The sequence below is a fragment of the Marmota flaviventris genome, chromosome 17, assembly GCF_047511675.1.
Source record: "Marmota flaviventris isolate mMarFla1 chromosome 17, mMarFla1.hap1, whole genome shotgun sequence".
Lineage (NCBI taxonomy): Eukaryota > Metazoa > Chordata > Mammalia > Rodentia > Sciuridae > Marmota > Marmota flaviventris.
This window is the reverse complement of record NC_092514.1, coordinates 68765309-68777604: the sequence shown is the minus strand read 5'-3', so window position 1 is coordinate 68777604 and position 12296 is coordinate 68765309. Positions and strand designations below refer to the sequence as shown.

At 42.3% G+C, this 12296-nt stretch overlaps 1 protein-coding gene across 1 annotated transcript; it reads right to left on the bottom strand.

Moving 5' to 3' along the window:
- Window positions 1-1759: 1759 nt before the first annotated feature.
- On the bottom strand, window positions 1760-12022 carry Kcnj2 (potassium inwardly rectifying channel subfamily J member 2). Its single transcript, XM_027946308.2, has 2 exons — window positions 11879-12022; window positions 1760-6854 (listed from the first exon to the last, which is right to left on the bottom strand). The coding sequence occupies exon 2, from the start codon at window positions 6638-6640 to the stop codon at window positions 5357-5359; it is 1284 nt and encodes a 427-aa protein (XP_027802109.1). The 5' UTR covers window positions 6641-6854; window positions 11879-12022; the 3' UTR covers window positions 1760-5356.
- Between the last annotated feature and the right edge of the window lie 274 nt (window positions 12023-12296).

Here is a 12296-nt window from a genome sequence, read left to right as displayed (position 1 = left end):
TTAGCATGAAGCTAGACTTCCTTCTTTAAAGTGCTATGTGAGGAGCAGGTACTTAGGAAGGTAAGAGCCTGGAAGGCTTGCTGGACTGTCACTCAAAGAGGGGCCAAGCAGAGGACTCTAAAGTTCCTCTCCTGCCTCTGTGTGTGTGTGTGTGTGTGGGTGTGGGTGTGTTTGATAGAAATAATAAATAAAAATAGAGGTAAGGCCTATTCAACTTCCTACCTGGCTTTATCGTGACATATCTTGTTTAAATCATTCCAATCCGGGAGGAGGATCCTTTTATACCTTTGTCTGCCTTCCAAAGAGGAAAGCAGGTAGTAGGCTGCCTGGAGCTGGATTAGTAATGGAGCTCTGTGGTTTTGCCTGGGGACAGGCCTAAGCAATTCCTAGTTCATTGAAATTAATCTCAAATTTGAAATTTACCCACATCCTGCAACCAAGGCTGAGATTTGTCATTGTTCTGCCCCTTGTGTATTGTCCCCACTCTCCAAATACTGAAGGAGGAACTGGGGAGCAGGTTAGCAATAAGGCAGGGAAATCCAGGGTTCTTGTGTCCTGTGTGGGGAAGAAAAGAAGAGTGCTTTTGTTCCTGAGACCAGAAGCACAGATGCAGAGAGGTCTCAGGTTAGATGGCAAGGCTCTACAAAGCAGGCCACCAAAGAAAAAGCAGCATGGAGCAGTGATTGGGGCAGCTCAGTGTTGAGGGTAACTTTTGAATCAGCTCTGATACCAACTGGCTGAGTCCACAAGGGTCAAGGCCCTTCTCTGGACCTCAGGTTCCTCTAGACTTAAATGGAAGCAATGGGCTGGGAGTGAGCTTAAATAACTTACTATTCAGCAAGATATCAGAACCGTACTCCCAATAGTTCTGAGTACTTGTAAAAGGAAAAGATATTAAGGAGAAACACCTATGTCAGAATGCAAAATTCCTCTATATTTCCAACTTTGAAAAGCACTTTAACTTGAACTTACTAGAGGAAGTGGCATTTTCTCTGAAGCCACATATCCTTTGCAACTTCATATCCTGAAAAGATATTCAGCTTAGTGGAGCAAACCAGGCTTGGAGGCAGATAAAACTTGAATTCAAATCCTACTTCCATAATTCCTTAGCTTTAAAATTTAGTTTCTTTATCTATTACTGAAGTCAAATCTATACAGAAGATTTAACAGGCCTCAAGTCAAATCTGTCCGCAGTTGTAAGTGAAGTTTTGTTCAAGTTCAACCATCTCATTTGTTTTCCTGTTATCTGGGATCCTTTTGGACTATAGGCTTAGTGGCTTCCTTGAGAAAAGACCCTCTTTGGTCCACGAAGCCAAAAATATTCACTCTCTGGCCCTTACAGCACCCTTTTCTAAGTTCTGATCTGCAGTAACAGAATGATAATACCCTGATTTATTTTTTGTGAGAATGAGATAAAATGATACACAAGGTAGAACCTACACATAGCTGAGGCTCAATGGAAAGTTAAATGATACTATTTAACAGAGAATCAAAATCTAAACCTTGTATTTTATTTTTGTGAGTCTTGTTTGCTCATTTTTTTGGTCTTTTCTACCTAGGTCATTCTGTACAAAAACAAAACATGAGCTTGACTTCCTTTAACCTGGATTAAAGTAATCTGCCCCTCTGGTGTACCTGTGTGTTCCGGCAATTTCTATGGCTCTATTCACCCAAACTATCAGGGTTTATGTCCTATTGTTTGGAAATATCTGAGCATTTCTACTGTGATCATAAGGAGGAACAACCATTCTTGCACAAATTTGTTTTCAATTTTTAAGTTTTTATTTAGAAATAATAAAATAAGACATAATATATAAAAATATGTACAACCCATGGTTTGTGCAGTACAATAGGAAGACTTTAGATACAAAAAGGATGGCAAATGGGAAAATAATAACTATCACGATTGTCAAAGGCCTGAATTGTTCAACTCTCTATAGCCGAGAACTGAAATCTAACATCGCCAGAAAAGAAATTCTAGTTGGCTGAGGGTCGTGGGCAGAGAGGTGACTGTGTAACACCAAGATCTGGGGTGAAGGAGCTAGGGATGAAAGGAACTGGTGAAAGAAAGAATGCATCAATAGAACAAAAAACGAAGTCAAACAAATTTTCTCTAGGAATTTGGAAATGACTACAGTGCTAGAGTGACATCTTTAAAATGTCTGATTCAAGTATACTCTTAGAGGGATAGAAAACTATTCCTTTCTCAATAATCAAAATAGAATTCACTTTGTCTACCTTTTATTTAAAAATAGAATAACCAGGAAATCTATGCCTCCCCCAAAAAAATATAATGCCCATCCAGATACGGGCAGACATTCTTTAAAAGGGAATACATCCTAAGGAAATTCAATAGGATTTTGCTTGCAATAGAGAAGCAGCACACATCTGGGAATCGACCCCAGATATTCACGGTGAGTCCCTTCCATCTGCATTCTAGTGACAGGTATGCACTAGTTAAGGAGACCCAGTCAAAGGACAAATATTTTGAAGGTAAACTGCAACAATATATGTCGTGCATTACCTGTGTCTTGGCTCTTGACAAGAAAAAAAAAATACATATATATATATATATATATATAGCCACTTAAAGCTTGTAACTATTAAAATGCTAATAACTAGAAAAAGCTTTCAAATTGAACAGTCCATGCTGAAATAAATAACAGAAGAACATAGCAATACGAACCTTATAAGGCTGGTAAATATGTGCTAAAACCATGCTAACCGGTAGCATATAGGTACTAGCTCTCCGAAATTGCTGCACTGAAATTATACTTTCTATGGCAATTTTTTTCCTTTATACACTTCTATTTACATTTGGCTTTAAATATGAAAATATCTGATAAACTTTATAAAATGTACACTTTAAAAACATAGCTTCTGCAAAATTTTCTTGAAAAAAAAAACAAACCTGTGCACCAGAAATTTTAGATTTTTTTCTCTTTTTCAGAAATAAGTTGAAAGATGTCCCTCCCTCTTCCTTGTCCCCATACCCACCCCCTTCAAATATCTCAAGTCTTTTTAAGTGGTAGCACTGTGTGTTTGGGGGTCCTTCTTTGAGGTCACCCCCATGCTCCACTGCATCTTCATGTAATTTACATATCACTAAATACTCTTTGGTTTGATTGTTTTCCTTTGCAAAACATCATGATAGCAGCAGCTGAAGCCCTCGATAGCCTCTCACTGTCAAAAGTCAAATTGTTCTCTTCTATTAAATCTCCCGTTCCCAATTCCTCCAACTCTTAAAACAACTTCCCAAACCTGCCTTTGAATCTGGACTTAAAATAACATCCACGTGCTTAGCATCTTTTTCTCAGTTTCAATGAAAATATCACCACGGTTTTCAAACCCACCAACTTGGAAGGCTCGAAAACAGCAGAAACCGGCATAGTTTTGCAGGCACTGCGTTCAGATATGGCTGTTCAAGAACCAGAGACCATCACGATTGTCCATTTACAAGACATATGACTTTAGAACAAGCTGTATTTTAATGGCATACCAGAATATAATACCATAAGAGAGTTGATTTTGAGACTAATTAAAAAGAAAAGTCAGAAACCCCAGAATTCACAAATAGGGAACTTTAAACTGTAGAAGAGTTCCACTATTGGGCTAAATCAAGGAGGAAAACGTTTCTAGCAAGGCAGGCAGCCAGGGAGGAGAAACTTCTGGAAAATAATGTGTCCCTAGTAAACTGCTCTGGGCTCCAAAAGAGACAATGATGGGTTCACATTAATCACGAGAATGCACACAAAGAAGGACTCGACCCCTTTTAAACTATTATCTCCTTTCCCTGTGATTGTGTTGGATTTTTATGGCTCTTTTTGACCCTAAAATACTGGGATATTCTCATTCCTACTCTCTGCCATAAAAATAGGCAAATTTCCTCTCCCTCCTGAATACTGGAGCTGAAATGGTGCATCCAAGTGGTCTGTCCACCCCTTTCTGCACCCCCAGTTTGGCAAGTGCAGCCCTGTCTGACTGTGCAGGATGTACTCCAAACAGACTAATGGGAAGATCAAGCCTGGAGGACAGGCGTGGCATCTTTTCTAAGGTGACGTTCAGCTGGAAATGTCCAGACAGTTGAGGAAATGAACTCAACTGAAAAGTTTAAGTCAATTTATTTTTCATACCAATGGCTGCATGGAGGGTGCCAGGATATGTGCCAAGTTCAATCAAGATCTCATCTTATGGAATACATTTTGGAATGTGCAAAAAGGGGAAGTCCAGAAAAATCTAAGAGCATGTTACCATCTCTCTCACTTGATGCATTAGTCTGGCCAGCATTACCCAGCAGGATAGAAAAGATGTTGATGTTGTGTGTATGTACGCATGTGTATGTGGACTGTACTTCCCCTTTGTTCTTCCTCTTCTACTTCCAAGAGGAAGGGTACATGACAGAACAAAATTTAAAAAGCACTACACTTACTAGACTCCGTGTTTGATGCTGTTTTGTGAATAAGGTGCAAAATGAACAGGCGGTTTGAGGTCTTGCTGAGGTTCAAAGTTATTGTCTCTTGATTTCAAGGCCACCCATGGGGTTTTGTTTCCTTTTTAGTATAAGCTCCACTGTGCAAAAATGTGCATTATCTTTGGTATTTATTTTAGGTAGTCTAACTTAAAATTTTAGATAACCCATTGACATCAGGAGAAAGGAAAAAAAAAACCCAGAGGCTACCATTTGGCTAGTGTTACATAATGCCCTTATGTAACGAGAGAGAGAGAGAGAGAGAGAGAGAGAGAGAGAGAGAGAAGAAAGAGAGAGAAAAGAGAGAGAGATCAGTTCTAGGAAACAGATTACTGGCCTCCAAAAAATCAGGCTCTCAGTTTTGGCAGTTAATAGCCAAATACTTGCCACTTTGAAGCGCATCATGAGCTTTCAACAAAGTTCAACACTGACTTTTAAATTACATAAAAGAAAAACTACACTGCAACAAAAATACGATTTGTGTTCATGTAGTTAGCAGCTTTTCAAAAAAATTAAGGCAGAGTCTTGCCTTTGTTATGCCATTAAAAACACTCTTGTTCCCTAAAAGAAGCATTCTGGATAAGTCAGATACCTAACCAAGGCTTGCCTGCAAATTCAAGTTTTGTAAAAACACAAAACAACACATAAAAGCCCATAACTTATTCTACAACACGTATGTGCCATCGGGTCACGCAAAGGCCTGGTTAGTGCTTTACATCAATCATGGAGCTTACAGTCTTTCTTTGAAACCATTGTGCTAGCCTCAGTCCCTGGTGGCCACTTGCCTTGACCCACCTCTTGACCAGTACCGTCGTCTGTTAACTGTTTCAGGCCTCTGACCAACAGACTGTGGAGTAAAGTAAATATTCCAGAGCAGGAATCAGTCAGTCATATCTCGGATTCCCGTCGTAAGGGCCTGGGCTCTAGAGGTACGCTGGCCTGGTTGTGGAGGTCTATGTCTGGGGGGGTGTCTGTACTAGTGCTTTCGGGAACTCCGTTTTCACTGTCTTCCTCCTCTTTGCTTGTCAGGGCGACTTCATTTTCATAGCAAAATGAATTAGCATTTGAGAGGATATATTTCTTCTCGGCTAAGTCTCTGGCACTACAAAGTGGAGTGTTGGGGACTTCGTAAGTCTTGTGGAACCTGGAATAGTCCACCTTGTAGTAGTGCTTCTCCTCAAAGAGGACTGGCTCGTAGCGGTGGCCCCAGAGGATCTCATTGGCCAGGTAGGAGCTTCGGCACTGCGTGGTCATGGCAGTGGCCTCTACCATGCCTTCCAGTATGACGACAATTTCAAAGTCTGCGTTATCAATGTCCTGCTTACTCAGATCATATAAAGGACTGTCTTCGTCGATTTCATGGACGATAGTGATTGGGGACACTAGAAATATACGGTCAATCCCACTGTCAAACCCCACATTGATGTCTATCTGATCCAGGGGGATGTACTCCCCTTCGGAAGTAATTCTGGATTTGAGGAGCTGCGCCCGCACGTGCGCTTCCACCAAGTGGCTTTTGCGAAGGTTGCCCACTCGCCACATCAAGCATAGCTTGCCGTCTCTCATGGCGATCACAGCATTGTGACTGAAGACGAGGGTCTCGTTTCTCTTCTTGGGCTTGGCCATCTTGGCCATGACCGCACCGATGATGAAGGCGTCAATGATGCAGCCCACGATGGACTGGAACACCACCATGAAGACGGCGATGGGGCACTCATCCGTGACACACCTGAAGCCGTAGCCTATGGTTGTCTGGGTCTCAATGGAGAAAAGGAAGGCGGCCGTGAAGCTGTTGACCTCAGACACACAAGCTTTGCTCTCCTTGGATGCATCCAGATCCCCATGGAGCAGAGCGATCAACCAAAACACACAGCCGAAAAACAGCCACGAGAGGACAAAAGCCAGGCAGAAGATAACCAGCATCCACCGCCAGCGAATGTCCACACACGTGGTGAAGATGTCCGCGAGGTACCGTTGTCCCTTCTCACCCACGTTGATGAACTGGACATTGCAGTGGCCATCCTTCTTCACAAAGCGGCTCCTGCACTGTTGTCGGGTGTGGACTTTGCTCTTCCCGTTCCCAAAGCCATTGGCAACCGCCATGGTGGCCAGCTTCATGCCGTCCTCTTCCGAAGAGACAATGCTGTAGCGGTTGGTTCGCACACTGCCCATCGCTTCTGCTGTGGACTCCAGTGCTTCTGCTTTGGAAAACAGTCTGAGTTTTTGCAAAACCCTTTGGAGAAACAGTTTTGAATGTTCGGTGAGGACACGTACACAAAGAATGAGGAGAGATGGGTGTCTCCAGGAGCCTTGGGGTACTACCAAGGTCTGTCAACTGACATGCAGAGGTACCTTAGTAACTCAGCAGACATCCAGGGAACATGTCCTGCAAGGAAAGACAGACCATTCATTACAGAAGTCATTCTTAAGAGAGTCCTAAGGCAACAAACCCTGCCCTGAGAAAGCACTGAATTGCAGGCATTTTAATTTCTTTGTCCCCTAATTTTTGTTTTCAATTTTTATTTGAAAGCATAAACTCATCAAGTTATTTGGACAGTAATTCCACCAGAATTTCAGGTTCTTTTTCCTCTCACGTTTTTTTGCCACTGAATTCTATCTTCTTTTTGCCTTCTCTGCTTGCTAGGTTCTCAAGTCCTTACACAGAAGAAAGACTTTCTGGTGGCCAGACTTGTTGCAAAGCTGTTAGAACCAGGACGTGTCTAGGGAACATTTTGTGAGTGCAGCCTTGATATTAATAGACTTGCATGTGCACTATGGGATAGTATCCCAGCCCTTGACGGCAAGGTGGAAGTTGGGAGGTACAGACTATTTTGCCTAAATTATAAAACTGAGCAGACAGCCTTTAGAATCATCTGAAATGGATCCCGGCTGCTGGGTACTGTTTGGGCTTGCTCCATCATTTCACACGCTGGAAGCAGCCACTGTGCAGAAATGCCTGATAACATCTCAGTTAGTGCAAGTGATTCTGACTTGAAGACACAGATTTGCTCCGGGGAATAGAGAGCGATTCTGTTGCCTAGCAATGAGAGTCCTGAAATTCTCCAGAGATGGGACTGCCATGTGTAATGACAGGCTAGGAAGTAAGCACCTTTGTGCCAAAAGACCAGGTCTTTAGCGGATTTAGATAAGGCAGGAACCCATTTTGTGTGGGTCCAATGCTGTGTTCCCTCAAACAGAGACAACTCTGTAATCAAAGTGGCTCATAAATGCCAGTCGGCTGGCTTTCGCTTGGAGTGCTTCTGTTTGCAATAGGTTCCTATGGAGAAGGCACTCACCTTTACTTAACATGAGCAAATAGTAGTTTTCAGTTTTCTCCTATTGCCTCATTCTCTCCTAGGTAAAAACTGCCTACTTGATTTGACATCCCATCTTGGCTCCAAAGAAACTGTGCTTTTCCTTGACTAACTATCAAAAGCCTGAGAGAAAGTCATTTTCCTTACCAAATACATATAGGCAAAGCTAACAGAGCCTAGAACTAAAAAAATAACAGTGATTCTCAACTTCTGGAACAATCAAATCCATCTCCCGTGTCTAAGGGGGACAATGAACAATAATACATAGAAAGGATCAGAAATTTCTTGAAGCCCTGGTAACAAAGACTCCACTTTTTCTACCTCCCCCACCCCCGCCCCAAAGCCACATTAAGATTAAGCAGTTAACAGAACCATTGGCAGCCAAACCAGCTGCAAACAAATCAGGCAAACCATTTCTCTTAGTTTTGTGCATCCCTTTAAAATGAGGCAAGGTGCATTGTCTTTGAAAATGTCTCGTTACAATCTTTTGACTTCTCCCTCCACATCCAAGTTATTATGCAAGAATGTGCCCCAACACATTTTTCCTGAGATTAGTCATCTGTGAAAATTGCAATGTGTGTTACATTTTGGCAGCTTTTGACACCTAAATGATGCCCGATTTGAAAGTGCCTTTGAATTACTTTATAAAAAGAAGTTACTGTGCCTTCCCAGATTTCCACCTGCTTCAATGTTTTGTCTGCTTCCCTGTGAAGTTTGCACTTGGACAAAAGAAAAAAAGAATCATATTCCTCAGGATTCAAGATCCTGGGCATGGAAAGATTTTTTTTTTTTTAATACAGGGATTTCAGTTTATTTGGCTCACATGGAATTGCCAAGCGTTTCTACACAGAGACAGAAATATAACATTAAATGCAGGTGTACTTTTCCGAAAAAGGGGAAAGAGAGATTTCCTTAAAGTGTGCTAGTATCTTTGAGTTCTGCTTGGCTTTAGGACCCTTTATTATAAACTGACACCAAGAAATGCCCTCTTCACAATTCAAAACAATCCTTCCATCCAAGTTACCACTGGGGGACATGAGGAAGCAGATTCAAATTTCTTCAGACTTATTTCTGCACTCTTTTCGGATTAAAACATAACCATCATATGAAAACTAAAGGCTGCATTATGACTTCCCAAAAATCTTGATCCCAGGACATTTGTTTAAATTCCACAAATCACACAATACCAACTTCCTATGAATAGCTGCCCGCCTTCAGAACCTTGAAAATAGCCTGTATCAAGCGACTATTATTGTCTTATTTCCATTGCTAATGACAGAATTTGTTCCACATGTGGAGCATCACTTAGAAATTTTACCATTTCTTCCTGGAAAGGGGAAAAGAAGAGTTGGTTTCTTTTTCTTCTTCTTTTTTTTTCTTTTTTGCTTAAGGCAAAATGGGAACTTTGGTCACTTCAATTAAATATACCCCCAAACAGATTTATGTGTATATATGTGTGCACTCGTATTGTATCTACTCAGAGTCTGAGGAGCTAATTACATAACAAAAGACTAAAACTTGCCAAAGTCTGATAGGGTAACTATCCTAGTAAGTCACCACAAAGATCCCCTTTACTGTTCCCCTGCCCACATGTCCAAGTGACTTTAGGCAAACAGAGACGTCTCTACGAGCTCCTCTGTCAAAGGAAATCACTAATTCATGAACATCTGGGAAAAGCTTTCCTTTAAAACACAGGACTTTTATGCACCTTTATTCCATTTGATGTTTTGAGAAAGAGTTGATTAGGAGTCTAGGGAACATTAAATGATTTGACTTCTTGATGGCTATAGTTCTGGAGAGTTGGTATTTGATTTGATGAACAATATATGAATTCCCCTATCAGCCCAAATACCTAAGGGGCCTGAAGTAAACTCAATGGACACAAATAATCATTTCACTCCAGCCATAACCAACCATGCAGAAAGTATTCCTGGGAAATTGAGAGGCCACATGTGGTGCTGTTCATGTTAAGACTATTTATAGGCTGAGCCAAAATTAAGCATAAGCAATGGAAAAAAATAGTTCAGCACTTCAATCTTAGGTAGATATTAAAGGAGAGAGGGCTATGGATAAATACAAGGTCAAGGAGTTACATGGTACAAATGGAGGGAATATAAGTTATTTTTGCCATAAAAGAAATAATTCCAACAGGCAGATAACAACCATGGAAAAGATAATCATGAGAGCAAATGAGAATAGTTCTGCCACGTGGTCTTGGTGTACAATGAATAAGAAAGTTTCTGACTAAGGACAGGACATAGAAGAAAATGTGCAGGGTTGAGAGAGAGAGAGAGAGATTTGCTAATGAGTGTTCAGAGCAGCTATTCCCCAGCTGATGCCATATAGACCAGCCTGAGTGTGCTCTGGGCACAAGTTGCTACGTGAGCACAACTGCTAGCAAAGCAACCTCTTGGAAGCTCAGTAAACAGAAGGGGGGAGGAGGGGACCATGGGGGGGGGGGAGTTGCACCACTCCATCTATGTGAATGCCATCTCTGACATTTGTGCTGAACAATGCATGCTACATTGCTCAGCATTTGCATATGATGGAAAATACACAGATTTAGTAAACAAAAATAGACACATAAAACAAATTGAAATGGTCCAACTGTTTCGGTAAAGACGTGTTTAATCTTTCAGGCCACTCAAAAGTCATACAAGGACTCTAGAGCTAGCCAGCAATTCTTCAGCTGGAGAGTCTGAAGGATATAGAAAGACCATGTTCTTACAGAAAGAAAAAAAAAAGAAAATACCACATTCACAACGGTGTGAAACAAATATTCCTTATGGATACCAATAACAAAAATTAAGTACCCCCCAACATATAAGGAGGAGGGGCAAAAAGCAAAATAAAATTATGTTGACCCTCAACTCTCACCCCTCCCACTGTCCTTGAAGTAACATCTCTCACTCCTTCTGAACATTAGGATTGCTCAGAATCATGGCAAAAACAAATATAATGCTTGGAAGTGAGCAAGAAGAAACTGATATGTGTAAAGGTAATGCACAGTGGATATAAAACATATTTATCAAGGGAAAACTTACAATATATTGATTATTAATGTGAAAACAAATGGCAAAAGGCAATGTGCCCTTTCTGCATACCCCTAAACCGGTTTTCAAATAATGCCCTATTTTGTAACAGGTACACTCTTGAGTTTATGAAAATCTCCAGAATCCATGCCTCATCCTAGTAACCACACCGCTGACAGGCTTAGCCTGACACACGCAGCAAACTAACCACCAGTTTCCTATCTCTATTTTTTTTTTCAACTGTCATGATGAATCCATGTTATGATGCAATATTTTCGCAGAATCAAGTCATTTTGATGGTTTTGCTTGCTTAAAACCACAGTATCTTCAAGCTAGGCATTTATACCATTATTAGTAAGAATAACAAATGGCTTAGGGCAGAGTGACATACAATGTGAAAGTTTTGCGGTTCTCAGGCTCAAATCCAACTCTGGCTCCTGCTCTCTTAACCCAGCAAAGCAACTTTGAGAAACTCACTCTGTTTGGAACTTGAAGCTATACTTGAATCAACTAGGGGAAAAAAAAAAAAAAAAGACATCGAAGCTATGATCAAGCTATGATCAAAAAAAAAAAGACTCCAAGGATAGAAAATAAATAGTGCTGTGTCCCAAGGTTTGCCAAGGTCTGAGACCAGGGCTTGAGTTTCACCTCTACCCCTCTACACCTCTACACCTCTACCCCTCAGCCACCTTCTTTCCTCTATGATCACCCTTCTTAGAGGGAGAATCGCAGACTGTAGCCCTTGCCTCCAAACCCAGTATCTCACTACAGCTGGTGCATTGAAAGTTATGAGCACAAACAGATGCTGCAGAGAAATCTGTTTCTATTGCTCAACTGTTCCAAGCATGTCTCAGTATTTTTAGCTCCGAGGGTGTTCTGGTGCACACACAAACTATATAGGCTTGAGCTGGGACTCCAAAGCGTGGGGGAGCACTACAGCAACGTGACAGCTGGGCACCTCTCGAGCAGCAGGGCAGGGTAGTTTAGGGCACGGTGGCCCGAGTCCATTTCCGAGGACACACAGCGAGAGAGAAGGAGTGAAGAAAACACATAGCAGCCCTTACCTGTTGCTGGCACAGGAGCATGGGGACATGGAGTGGAAGTGGGGGGTACAGAGGCATGTAAGATCCAGTGGTTTGTAAAATTGAGTGAGCCGAAGGAAACCAGAATTCCCAAGACCCAGCTTGCCGGCGCCGGGAAGGCTGCGCGCTGGCCAGGGCTCCAGTGCGCTCTGCAATATCCTGGGCTCTTTTGAGGCGGTACATGCGATACCGGCCCTTCTGACTCCGCCCCCCGGCCGCTGCCGGCCAATCGCACGCGGTGGCCCCGGGAACCGCGGCGGGGAGGGGTGGATGCTACACCCGCTTCCCGCGGCGCAGCCTGCCAAGGGAACCTGCTGCCGCTTCCTCCCCCTCCACCCTCCCAGCCTGGTCCGGGAGTCGGGCCCGGCTGGGGAGGAGGAAGTTGCGGCCCAGCTGGGAC